This window comes from Crocodylus porosus, unplaced genomic scaffold (genome assembly GCF_001723895.1).
Source record: "Crocodylus porosus isolate Cpor-Errol unplaced genomic scaffold, CroPor_comp1, whole genome shotgun sequence".
Taxonomy (NCBI): domain Eukaryota; kingdom Metazoa; phylum Chordata; order Crocodylia; family Crocodylidae; genus Crocodylus; species Crocodylus porosus.
The window spans coordinates 1,531,940-1,545,250 of NW_017728911.1; the positions used below are offsets into that span (position 1 = coordinate 1,531,940).

Below are 13,311 nucleotides of genomic sequence, written 5' to 3' on the forward strand. Positions count from 1 at the left end.
CCTGCCACTGATGAACCCATGTTGGTTGCCCCTGAGCATGCATTCCCCCGCAAGGCCCTCCTGGATATGTGCCAGGATAATTTTTTCAAAGAGCTTACCCGGGATTGAGGTAAGATTGCCTGGCTCTGCCCATACACACACACACACACACACACACACACACACACACACACACACACACACACACACACACTATTGCTTCCCATTTATGCCTTTGGGCTGGGCCTGCCCTAAGCACTGGGCCCCATTCTGCAAGGTTTTCAGCACCCTCCACTTTGTTTAGGGCCTAGTTTTTTTCATGAGCAGAGCCACCACTGGCATGATATAGTGTGGCATGGCAACCACCATAGGAGGTCTTTTAGAGAGCAGTGCCCCAGAAGCCACGGAGGGGCCAGGCTTCCTGCAATGCCTACACAGAGTGCCCTGCTCTCTTGCTCAGAGCAGGGACTTGTGGATCTGTTCCAGCTGGCAAGGTGGGGTCATGGACAGCAGTAACAATGTCTGGGCAAGTACAGGGTGAGGCTGCTGCAGAGGACACTGACTCAGCTATGAGTGAGACATCACCTCTGGGTGCTCAAAACCCACTCGGCACAGAGCCTGGTGCTCCTGGGAGCAGTTTGCTGCCTTGGAGCTGGTTGGGGCAAGGTGCTGGCCCATCTCCCCCTTTACCTGCTTGGAGTTGGTCAGGTAGAGCTTGGCTGCCAGGTTGATGACCTGCAGCTTGACAATGTCCTCCTCATTGGTGAAGGACTTGGCCATCTTGCGCAGCACATCAGGCGCGATCTTGGGCACGTGTTCGCAGTATTCCCCAATCAGCCACAGGATGCTGGCCCGTGCCATGGGCACCTGCAGACACACACGTATACAGGGCACTGCTCACCCCAGCCCAAACCCTCCTTACTCACTCACAGCCACTGAGCCCCGACATTCAGCAACTGGGCAGTGCAGGCCTTGGAGGGACATACGTGGGCCAAGAGCAACCCAGCTCCACATGGCCATGTCCGTGCTGATGCCTGCATGGCACAGCCCATCTGAGGTCCGACTACAGCCTACAGATATTCTCCTGTTGGCTCTGTAGGCCAGGGTTCCTGCTAACTAACCCAGCCAGCCTCTTCTCAGGCTGGGCCCTGCCTGGGAGACATGCCTAAATGATTCCCAGAATCCTTTGCATCGTGCACAGAAAATTCTGGGATCCCCCCGAAACCCACAGCTGCTCATGACTGAAGACAGAGACCCTGGGAGGCAGGAACAAGGCAGAAATGTAGTCTGTGGGAAAGAGTTTTGGGGCCATTTGTAAGGCGGTAGCATGTTGGTCTCCATGCTGCTCCAGATATAGTGTCCAAGGCGAGTGAGTGTGTGCCTGTGTCCCCATGGAAAAAGCCAGACAACAGGCCTGCAAGGTGCTGTCACTCCCAAAGGACACACACACAGCTTGGGGGATTGGGCCTTCCCAGTACAAGAGGAGCCATACCAGGGAGCAAGTGAGCCCAGCTGAGGTGGCACTGGCCTCACAAATCAGGGCCAGTTCCTCTCAGGGTGGGTGGGAGGCCACACTCAAACTGGCCAAGCAATGCTGGCAGAGGAAGGCCTGTTTTCATAGCATGTGGGAGGATCTGAACTTGAGGCTCTGCAGAAGCTGAGGGACCCAGTTCCCAGCCCCAGGCACTCAGTTGCTGAGGCCAGGCCCCATGGGGTATGGGCCCCAGAAGTGGGCAAGAAACAGCAGGCAGCAGCCTTTCCAAATGAGGGCAGTGTAGGACACAAAGGACAGTGCATTCCTGCACTGATCCCTGGGGTGCCTGTGGGCCCAGCCCCTCCAGAGTCACTTCCCTAAAGCTGGACCCCCACCCACACAGCAGCGAGGACAACAGAGCTCTGAGCTAGGCTGTACCTGGATGTTGTCAGTCAGCTTGGCCATGTGCTTGATGATCTCACTATGCTGAGAGGGCTGCATCTGCAGCAGCTTCTTAATGACGACCACAGACTCGGCCACGACCAGTTCTGTGAGCAAGAAAAAGCCCCACCCCACCTCTGAGCATGGAGAGATACCCTTGCCCCCACCAGGATCAGCTTGGGTGAGACAGAGGCCTTCTACCTATGAACAGAGGCAGATGGTGATCCCTCCTGCCACTGACCCATGCCCTGCGAGTGGTGGAGACAACCCTCTCCTGCCAAACAGAATGAACAGAGGACTCCAACCCCCTGAATCCGTCATAGACTCAGCAACAGCCAGACCTGGCATGAGCTGTACTTTTTTCCATTGGGGCTCTGAAGAATTACGTTGCCCAGCAGGCACCAGCTTGGGTCATGCTCTGTAACACCGTGATGCCAGCACCACCCAGCTGTAGGGTTTTAGTCAATAGGCTGTTTCAGTCAGAGAAATAGCCCAGCCTCCTCACACCCTACAGGAGAAGATGGGGGGCTGGCAGCCACCACCGGTTGCTAGATCTTCTATTTTAAGCTCTGCTAAGCCCCATGTCCCTCAGGTGCCCCATGGAAATGTCTGTCCTCTCTGCCCCTCACTGTTCCCCTGTGGCTGTGCCTCAGGCCCTCACCATCTCTGTTGGACAGGAGCTGGACCAGCCCATTCAGGCAGGTGTCTCGGACCTTCCCAATGTTGGTGGCACAGCGTCCGATGGCCTGGATGGTGGCTGCCACAAAGTCCTTGTCCATGCTCCGGATGTAGGTCTGGGGACAGAGACAGGGCAGCTTTATTAGCATGTATAGGGGCAAGATGCTGCTGCAGCATCTTCTGGCACTGGCCCTAAGAGCTCAAACTAAGTGGAGCATGACAACCACCATGACCAGCTGCAGAAATGTAGGCTGCTAGGAAAACCCTGTTCTCACATACACTGCGTGCCTGGGAATCACCTTCCTCCCCTGGGACTGGCAGCCCCCCCCAGACTGTCTCCTCCAGGGGAGTTTTCATCCCCAGTCTTAGGGAACTCTAGCCAGCTGATTATTATGGACCTATTCATACTCTGACAGCACTGAAAAGCACCAGTCAGGATCAGGCGTTACAGTGCCAGGCGCTGCACAAACACACAAGATCTTGCCCCACACAGGTCACAGGAGACGCAACAAAAGCACACACATGCTTTCCCTCATTTCTCACAGAAGTACATCCATCTCTGCCCTCAGGCTGCAAAACCAAAGCAGCTAGATGTTGACTCCTCATACCTGGTGGGTGAGGAATGGGAAAGGCTGGGGAAAAAAAACAGTCTGCAAATAGAGCTGAAACCTCCAAGGACCTCCACAGGATTCCTTGGTGTTTAATAATGATGAATGTGACAACAGGCAAACCTCCCTGAGCCCACCCAGCACTTGTGGTCCTAGATGCTTCTGTCAGGAACAGTCTGAGAAGAGTAGGTTTGGGCTAAATGAGTGGCATTGGCTTTCTGTGACTGTCTGCTGAATGGCCAAAGGCTCCAATGTGGATATCTCAAACAGGTGCCACCACGGAGCTGTACTTTGGTTTCCACTTTACTGGACATTAGTGAAGTTTCTCACTGCAGAAGGCACTGGCAGCTCCTGCCAGGCTGTGAACGATTCCTCTCTGTCACCAGTAGGTGGCAACACATACAGGAACCTAAACCCCTCTCCTTTATTCCTGTGCTGACAGCATCCCCTCCCTCTCCCTCTCATTCACCTTCTAGAGAGCAGAGCTCTCCCATGCCCTGCTCTGCCAGCCAGCCCACAGGCCCACTGTACCTGGAACTCACGCAGGATAGTGGAGATGTTGGTTTCATTAGCAAGGTTTGTCAGAACTTCCAGCTGGGAGGAAGGAAAACAGGAGGGAATGAACGGAATTACTTTTAAATGGGAAGCACAGTGTGTGCACAGACATGCGCACACAGACATGAACCCACCTATGTAAGTGGCACATGGCAGATGTATTTCCCCACATCCTCCTATCCCCAGAAAATGGCAGATACTTCCAAAGATCACAGAAGCATCAGAAACCACCTGGTCTGGCCATATTGAACAGGTGCTCAACACACAGAGACAACCACTGCCTACAAGATATACAGGCAGAGGTCTCCTATGGCAGGGGTGTTTCAGTAGCTTGATGGTCAGAGGCCTATGGCCCATGAAGGAGATACTGTACATTGAAATCGGAGGTAGTTCAAAAACCTACTTTGAATGCCTTCAAGAGAAAATTGGATGTTTATCTTGCTGGGATCCTATGACCCCAGCTGACTTCCTGCCCTGGGGGCAGGGGGCTGGACTCAAATGATCTTCCGAGGTCCCTTCCAGCCTTAATGTCTATGAAATCTATGAATATAGACCAGGTGCCCCAGCATTGGACTCACCTTGAGGATCTTAATCTGTGTGGGGTCCGTGGACCGGATGTAGAAGCTCTTCAGATAGGGCTCGAACATCCCCTGCACAGACAGAGCCAATGGCATTAGCAGCATCCTAACCCCCTACTGGGCACCCCTTGGGGTCAGCCAGGGGCTTAAGCTGAAAAGCTAGCAAGAGCATGAGGTAGGCCCAATGAATTTAGCACTGGGCACTCTGGGAGCCAGTATGGCAGGAGTCAGGGAGGGTACCACACTGGCATACTACAGCAGGGTTCCTACACATGGTGCCGAAATTACTCGGAGAGGAGGAAGGGACCAGACACCAACTCCAGGGTCTTGGGGCAGGTCAGCTCCTATCCACACGCACAAAGCTCCCAGCCTAGCTCAACTCATTGGGGGGTGGGGGAGGCAGAGAACTGGACACTCACCCTCCTCTTAATGGACATTGTGGCCACATTCTGCAGCACCACATACTGCACTTCGCTACAGGGGAGAAAAGAGAAGAGCAGTCAGCTGGTCAGGGATGAGGGGAATAGGCAAGGGAATCCATACAACAGGCTGTTCTTACAGGAAGGTGGGCAGGTCTGTCCCCATCTCCCTCCTGTCCCCAGCACCCAGGCCAGAGCTGGAATCCAAACACCAGACACTGTGGGCCAATGGCATTCCTAACAGCTCCTCAGCTTGACTTGATCCAAGACAAACTTCCACTGTTGCTACTGAAGTAGGCCTGAGATTCCTTCTAAAATGGGCTGCATCCAGGTCTAATCTCACAAGCTCTCTATGCTCCTGGTATGGCACTAACAGGATCCACCATATCAGGCTGCCAGGAAGAGTCAGCATGAGAGCTCTGCCTTGCTGTGCCAGCTCTAGCCTGGATATGTCACTCACATATAGCAAAAGAACTCTGCTTCTGAATTCCCAGGAGGTTACTTGTGAGGAGGATGGGGGGACATGGGGACAAGAGCCAAGCAGGTGATGAGGGTAAAAAAAAGGAGGGGAGGCTGCGGTGTCTGCCAACCTGTGACTCCTCAGAAGACGCACCAGTGCCTTGGCAATGACTCCGACCTCTGCCTTGGGTGCCAGGTGGAAGTAGAGCTGAGCTACGGCCATGACCACCTGCAGGGAGAGGCGGGAGGGTCACTGGGAGAAGAAAGAGCAGAGGTGGACAATCCAGTCTCTGGGTAAGGATCCCCTGCTTCCAGGGGCAGCTGACATCCCAGAGCTGCTTGTCAAAGTCTCATTACCAGTTAAGCCTGTACATAAATAGACAGACAAACAAGGGGTTCAGAAGCACCCAATGCTCTCAGGGTGTGTGTACATGCATCTCTCAGGCCACAGCATCTTCCCTTGCTGCTCAGGAGCAGTTAAGGGTGCCTATGGGATGAAGGGTCTGGCCACAAGCAGGACCAGCAGGGAGTGTTCAGGGGAGGCTGTGGTGGGCTGGTGGGGGGGTGCTCACAGCAGCATTGCGACTCTGCAGCAGGGGCTTGGTGTTGCGCAGCAGCAGGCGGTGGTCAGGGTCCATGACGTAGGGCTTGCGCTTCACCAGGGAGGCGGCTTCCGTCTTGTCATCCTTGGCATCCTCCTCGTCGGAGCCATAGAAGGCCTTCTCTGCATTCTCCTCCAGCAGGGACTCCTGTAAGCACGGGGAGTACCGTGGGGTGTTAGGTCCACCTCAGAGCCCCTCCCTGCAGCCACCAGCCCCCTCCTTTTAGACCCCCTCATGCATCTGCTCTGCCAAGGACCCCCTTCTCACACAGGAACTTCCTTGTGCCCAGGCCACCCTCCTACAGCCCCTGTGCAACTTCCTCCATCCTCCCAACCCACTGCACCTGTCTGCCCTGCAACAGCAATGGGGGGAAGGTGACAAGGAGCACTGACCCTTAGAGACATGCCCCAGCTAATACTGCCCCTGCCCACTTCTGCCTCATCCCCTGGTGGCAAAGGGTAGGCTTCCGCTAGTGTCCTCAGCTCCTCATAACAGTGACCGTGGCCTTTCAGGTGGCTACAGAATAAGTGGCAAGATGCCCAGCCATCGCCCTGGTGACTGGAGGGCCAGCAACACTCCTCATCTGGGGATCCGTAGCATAGCTGGTTCTACTTCATGGCCCCAGCATTGGGGGTGTAGCCAAGGGTACGTGGGTGCAGCCACGGCTCCACTGCACTCTAGCAATGCCAGGCTGCCAGGGACCACTGCACGTTCATAACTACACTCCAGCCTCTTCCCAGCGCAGCCCTGGAGCAACTACAGAGTTGCCCAAGACTCTCAGTCCCTTGGCTGCCACTGGCTAGTCCTATGAAGCTTTACTGTCAATGCAGTCCAGTCTGGGTGGCCCCAAAGGGGCCCAGCACAGGTGTCTGAGCAATGCAGTGATGTCAAGGCCTATGCCTTTAGATGGCCCTGGGCACCCTGACAACAAGTGGCCCCTGCTCTTCTGCCACTTGCCTGGTTCCCTCCCCATTCCAGGGGCCTCTTTCTGCCCAGACCTGTGCATTGTTGTCATTTCCAAGTGAGAGGCTGAAGGCGCAGGGAGGCCCACAAGCCTTTCCGAGGGCTGACACCGATCCATTAACTCCCTAGAGCTGGGGAACCACTGCTGTAGTCTGACCAACTGCCTAGCCTCCCCCTGCACAAGTCCACACAGCCAGGCTGGGGCGTATCTTTCAAAGGACACTGAGCCTTGACTGAAAGACTCCCAGTGGTGCTGGCCTCTTCTCTCCTTCTCTCAGGGAGCTGTTCCAGTAGTGAACAGTTCTTCCAGATCAAAACGTGCATCCAATTTCCAGTCTGAGCTAAGGGAGGAGGATGTGTGGCTGCTGAGAGCCAGCAAGGAGCAAGGGTGGAAGGAGCCAAAGGGCCCGGGGAACTGTATGCAGCTCAGGAACCACAGACTGGACATGACTTCAAGCCCAGAACTTGTGAAGAGGGGGTGGGCATGCTGTGCCTGTGACACCTGGCATGAGTCCCCTCTCTCCTTGTGCCCCTGTCCCAGTCCCAGACTCCTTCCCTGTCCCCCTAGCTCTGTGTTCATTGGTTACCCCTACCCCAGCACACACTCACTCACATTCTGGTTGGGGCTGAGGAACTGGGTGCGGGCATAGCGGGTCAGCATGTTGATGATCACCACCTGGCCCCACTCCTCCACGTCAATCAGCAGGTTGCACAGCTTCCGGTAGTTCTTGTGGATCAGGTCGATCCGCTCAGGGCACACCTCCTCAAAGGCCATCACCACACTGCCCGCCACCAGCTGGAGCCAGGAAGGGGGTGTGGAGAGACAGAGAGATGCCAAAGTAAGTGGGGCAGGCAGAGGGGTGGTGGCAGCAGGAGCTGCATTACCAGCTGGCCCTCCCTACCAGTCTCTAGGGAGGCTCCCTCACAGCCCTGAGATGAAGGAAGAAGCCCCAGGGCCAGGCTCCTGGGAGGAATCCTAGCTCTGAGGGCACAGCTGATGGGACAAGTAGGGTGCCAGGTTGGGAATTGGCTGATAATGAAATAAGGTAGTGGTCCCCAGGGAGACAGAGGACTGGGTCCTTCATGAAGCTAGAGCCCAGGTCAACCTCTTAGGCAGCCTGGAGATATTAGCCTGAAAAGAGGGTTGTATTAGAAACTCCTTTAATAATGCAGCTCCGCCCCATACAGGGTTCCCCAGGGCCATCCCAGGATACTATGCCCCACTCACCGTGGTCTTATCTGCTAGCAGCTTCTCAATCACCTCAATCAGCTGGTCCTTCTGGTCCGAGTCCAGGCTGCACGAGAGAGAATCAGCCAAGTAGGATGCTGACAGCAGTAGTAAGGAACTGCTGTAGGGCAGTGGTTCCCAACATGTTTTTAAGTCGCGGACTGGCATGGGAGCGGCAGAGCCAGCTGCCTCCCTCCCAGGGCTGTTCCCCAGCCGGGCTTTAACCCTGCATGTTGCTGCCGGTGATGGAAGCTACTTGGCTGGGTAGACAGATGGTGGGGGAGGGGGTCAAGCAGGGGGCTTGTGCCACAACTTGACAGCCAACCCTTCATGGCCTGGTACTGGGCCACAGCCCGGTGGTTGGAAACTTCTGCTATAGGGGACTGCCAAAGCCCTCCCCGCCTTAAGCCAAAGCAGGCAGGGGCGTGGGGCTGGCATCACCTTCATGGACTTTGTGACAGACCTGAGGTATCAGACCCAGTTACTCCCCAAGTGCAGGTGTCTGTCAGGAGAATCTCCATCAGTTGATGGATTGCAGGGCCTATAAGTTATAACACACAGCAGAGTGGTCCCAGCTCCTTCTAGCAAAGTGGGAATGGTAGAGACATGGCTTTTTTTACCCCTGCATCTGCTAACGGGCAGAGCACAGCACTTGATGCCGGGGGCATGAGGGTTCTGTGGCAAAAAGTCACCCCCCCGGGTAACTACTCAAGGACTCCAGCCATATACAGGGGTCAAATATTTACCCAGAGAGATATGTGCAGGCATGTACTCCAGACCAAACAGCAGGTCCTGCTTTTCTCCTCTACCCTACTGCCCCACCTTGCCCCTGCCTGCCTCCAATCCATGTGAACCCTTTGCCTCCAGTCTGGAGCAGCTCCAGCCTGGCCTGCCCAATAGTGTCACTCCTGTGTCTGACCAATCATGACCCCTTGGTAATGTCTGTGGAGTCCAAACTCAAGAACTAAGTTGACTTTGTACTTTTTGTCCAGCTGCTACATTGCTCCTGCCATGTGACCCTGACCAGGCAGAGCTGACTACAGCCAGGTCCTTGCTAGTTACTTTCCTGGCTGAAGAGTGCATAAGGCCAGTCTGGGGAAATGTTTACTGATCCACTGCATTCAATGACCAGAAGCAGCCAGAGCAATCATCTACCCTAGCCCAGGCCAGGGAGTCCTGCCCTGTGCCCAGCAATCTGCATCTCAAGCCATCAAAGTCATGAAGTGTGCAATGGCACAGCCCCTGAAAATGGAAGTTTAAGGAAATCTTTCCAAAATTCTTATGAAAAAGGAGGGACTGTAAAAGCAGGAACACCACCACCCCCTGCCCCACACACACCCTAACCCTCAGCTGCCCCACCATAGTGCCTTCTAGGCACTGAGATGCTTAGCCACATATCAGTAAGGTCCTGATGGCCTGTTGGTTACTGTACAGGCTTCATCTGGGGAGCCAACGCTTTGCCTGGCACTCCTCAGCACTTGGTGTTGCTAGGCTGCCGGTTTCATTTCTAGTTGCTGTGGATTTCCTTGGCACCATCTGTGCTTGGGAAGGAACCTCACACCCTCCTGGGGCTTGCAGTCCTTGCCCAGGGAGTTGGAGGCAACCCACAGTGCTCTGGGAGAGGGTGGAGCTATAGCAGTGGCTAACTGGGTTCCCTTGACAGCTGGGCCATGGGTGGGGGTTGTAGGAAGTGCCCAGGCTCACATACCCATGGCCCCTCCATGCACAAAGCAGGACAGCTCTGGAATTACAATCTTGGCCAGGATGATTGGTCTCTGAGGGGATCTGCTGCACCCTCCTAAGGGCACAGAAGGGGTGCAGATGAGCCCAGTCATGTATGGCAGTGCTAGCTTCCTGCCTTGGCTGTGGTGCAGAGCACTGCAGGAAAGGTGAGGCGTGGGCTGCAGGGGCTGTTACCTGTACAGCTTGGGGATGGCATGAGCAGCAGTCTTGCGCACATATGGGGACATGTCCGATGCCGCCTCCTTGATGGCCAGCATCATGATGGGCACGATGATGGGCACCCGGATGCTGGACAGGACCCGCAGGGCACTGGCCCTGATCAGCTGGTTGGGATCCTGCGGAGAGAGGGACAACATGGGGACAGTCCGGGAGGGTCTCAGCACCCATGGGTGCAAGGGAGAAGCTCACATGCTTGTCCTGGGAGGAAAGGGGCTCTGCTTTGCTTCCTGGAGCAGCAGTGGATTCCCTGCGAGATGCAACTCCCTTCTCATTGACACTGACACCCAGCCCCACCAGTCCTGGCTGCCCGGGTGCTGAGCCTGCTGAGTTCAGCACCACTGGGACTAACTCCAGCATCCCCAGAGGGTGTGGAGAGAGGAAAGCAAGAACCACCCCAGCACTTGGGGCAGCTCCTGGGCACAACAGACTTCCCTGCTGCCTGGCACATGCACCCAGCACCAGATTCTTCAGTCCCTATCCCCTGGGGACTTCCCAAGATCAGAGCCAAACCTAGGCCTTCCTACAGCTTTGCCACAACAGGGTTGGGGCTGGCTGGCCAGGGCTCCTCCTGGCCCATACAGGCGTCTCTACCAGAAGCCTCTGGAAAAGGGTGGGGCTGCAGGTGGTCAGCCAGTGTGGGGCATGCCCCTCACTCTTGAGTTGGCTGTGCCACCACCTGCTCTTCTCCAACTGGTGGCCTTCTATGACCAGGTCACCAAATCCTTAGATGCAGGAGTAGTAATGGACGTAGTCTTTCTGGACTTTAGGAAGGCCTTCAACACCATCTCTCACCCCATTCTCATTAAAAAACTGGGGGACTGTGGTGTTGACACCTACACAGTCAATTGGGTCTCCAACTAGCGGGAGGGCCGCACCCAGAGAGTGGTGGTGGATGGGTCATTTTCGACCTGGAGGGATGTGAGCAGTGGGGATCTCCAGGGCTCAGTCCTCCGGCCCACACTGTTCAACATCTTCATCAATGACTTGGACTAGGGGGTAAAAAGCACCCTGTTCAAATTTGCTGATGACACTAAGATGTGGGGGGGATGTGGGCACACTAGAAGGGAGGAATAGGCTACAATTGGACCTAGACATGCTACAAGGGGTCGGCGGATGAGAACAGGATGGGATTCAACACCAACAAGTGCAAGGTGATGCACCCGGGGAGGAAGAACCAGCACCACACCTACAGGCTGGGGAACTCCCTTCTCATCAGTGCAGAAGCAGAAAAAGGATCTTGGAGTCATCATTGATGCCAAGATGAACATGGGCCGGCAGTGTGGGGACGCAGTCAGGAAGGCCAACTGCACCTTGTCCTGCATCCACAGATGCATCTCGAGCAGGACCAAGGAGGTGATCCTCCCCCTCTATGAGGCACTGGTCAGGCTGCAGCTGGAGTACTGCATCCAGTTCTGGGCGCCGCACTTCAGGAGGGATGTGGACAACATGGAGAGGGTCCAGAGGAAGCCACTCGCATGATCAGGGGGCAGCAGGGCAGGCCCTATAAGGAGAGGCTATGGACCTGAACCTGTTCAGCCTTCACAAGAGAAGGCTGAGGGGGATCTAGTGGCCTGTTACAAACTAGTCAGAGGGGACCAGCAGGCATTAGGGGAGTCCCTGTTCCCCCGAGCACTGCCAGGAGTGACCAGGAATAATGGTCACAAGCTGGCAGAGGGTAGATTTAGGCTAGATATCAGGAGGCGCTACTTCACGGTCAGGGCGGCTAGGATCTGGAACCAACTTCCAAGTGAAGTGGTGCTGGCTCCTACCCTGGGGGTCTTTAAGACAAGGCTTGACAAACACCTTGCTGGGGTCATTTGACCCCAGTACTTTTTCCTGCCATGGCAGGGGGTTGGACTTGATGATCTGCTCAGGTCCCTTCCGACCCTACAAACTATGAAACTATGGTCCCAAAAACCTCCAGTCTGCACTTGGGCCCCTGCCTCAAAAGAGGAGCTTGGGTGCAGCAGTCTCTCTGCCAGGCTACACCCTGGGCCTTCTTGCTCCATGCCCAGACTGGCACATGCCCAGATCAACCATGATAGGGCCCAGCAGGGGCATCCCCTATCAGTTTTCAAGTGACCAAGTCCAGTGTGGGCTTCTAAGAGGCCTCACAGGCCTTTCCCCCCCAAACACATCCACCCCTATCCCAGGCCACAGAGTTATCACACCAGCTCTGGTTCCAACCTCATGTTTCCAGCCTCTCTATGCATCTCTTTCTCTATCCTGACTGACCTGCATCTTGAGGAGGAACTGGAGTTGTAAGCTGAGCACTGGGCAGATCCTGGCAGGGGAGTAAGAAGACCAGAAGCACCTGCTGGAGTTGGGCACTGGACAGAACATGCCTGTACACACTCCCCAAGCCAGTGCCAGGGGTTGGGGTCATAGCGCATTGCCCAGCACTCACATCCTCCTTTCTCATTTGGCTGCATTGTGGGGAGGCAGGGAGGGCAGAGTCTGTGCCAGCCTGTGCAAAGGGCAAAGGTGGCAGCAGGTTTTACTAGGCTGGCACTGGCACTGTGTAGGATGGGGGTGGAGAGAGAGGCCAGAGGAGACTTGAGGTCAGAAGATGAGGATTCTAGGAAACCTGCCTGAAGCTTGCTCTGTGGGCAGGACCTCTCAGCCCGGGAGGGTCTGAGAGCTGTGTGGTCAGGCTCTGTAGTCTGACAGGTTTGGCTCTGTCTAGAAGCCCCAAGCATGGTCTCAACCAGGCTACCAGACTGGAAGAGAGAAAGAACGTGAATGTACAGAAACCCTTTCAGGCCAGCAAGTGCTGTCCCAAGCAATAGGGCAGAGCCCTGTGTTTTCCTGCCCATGGTCTAGCTAACAAATCTCACAAAAAGCCCAAGCAACAGTGACACCAGCTGCAATCACCAGCAGAGAGGGATCTATTTCTGCCACTTCCAAAAGATGATCAGGAGCTTGGAGGCAACACCCACTGCCAATCCCTCATAACACCCAAAAGATAACGCACTGAAACTCCCACCCCAGCACTCCCCCTGACAACAGACTGCAGCACCTAACCTTTAGTCCCCGCTGGAAAGTGGAGATGGAAAGCAAGGCCAGGTCCTGCTGTTCCTCTGCATATCGCACCAGGTAGACATACACCAGCTTCTTCACCTGCCAGGCAGAGATAGGTCCTTGCTCAGTGCCACCCTCAGACACTCCCCTACCCCATCACGTCAGCCTCCTGCACAGGGTGCCCAGCTCCCATGGGCACAGATTGAAAGAGGCAACTGTCCCGGCTGCTAGATCCCGGGCCTGGACATGCAACATGCTGGCACTGGTGTAGTAAAATCGTTCTGCGCTGATCTCAGTTCCACTGGGATAGGGAGCAGTGTCAGCACTTTCTGGCAGGACTGGCT

The 13,311-nt window shown here is 55.4% G+C and overlaps 1 protein-coding gene across 3 annotated transcripts in view; it reads right to left on the reverse strand.

Annotated features, from left to right (window-relative positions):
- The window catches only part of AP3B2 (adaptor related protein complex 3 beta 2 subunit), a 54,871-nt gene that overhangs the window by 19,626 nt on the left and 21,934 nt on the right, over positions 1-13,311 (reverse strand). For all 3 annotated transcript variants that reach the window (XM_019533254.1, XM_019533253.1, XM_019533252.1), the window contains exons 4-15: positions 12,971-13,066; positions 9,902-10,062; positions 7,985-8,051; positions 7,370-7,552; positions 5,764-5,940; positions 5,323-5,420; positions 4,733-4,787; positions 4,314-4,385; positions 3,712-3,774; positions 2,556-2,688; positions 1,892-2,001; positions 670-846 (exon numbers count right to left, since the gene is read on the reverse strand). In XM_019533254.1, the coding sequence (XP_019388799.1) occupies positions 670-846; positions 1,892-2,001; positions 2,556-2,688; positions 3,712-3,774; positions 4,314-4,385; positions 4,733-4,787; positions 5,323-5,420; positions 5,764-5,940; positions 7,370-7,552; positions 7,985-8,051; positions 9,902-10,062; positions 12,971-13,066 (1,392 nt within the window). The remainder of the gene's footprint in view (positions 1-669; positions 847-1,891; positions 2,002-2,555; positions 2,689-3,711; positions 3,775-4,313; positions 4,386-4,732; positions 4,788-5,322; positions 5,421-5,763; positions 5,941-7,369; positions 7,553-7,984; positions 8,052-9,901; positions 10,063-12,970; positions 13,067-13,311) is intronic.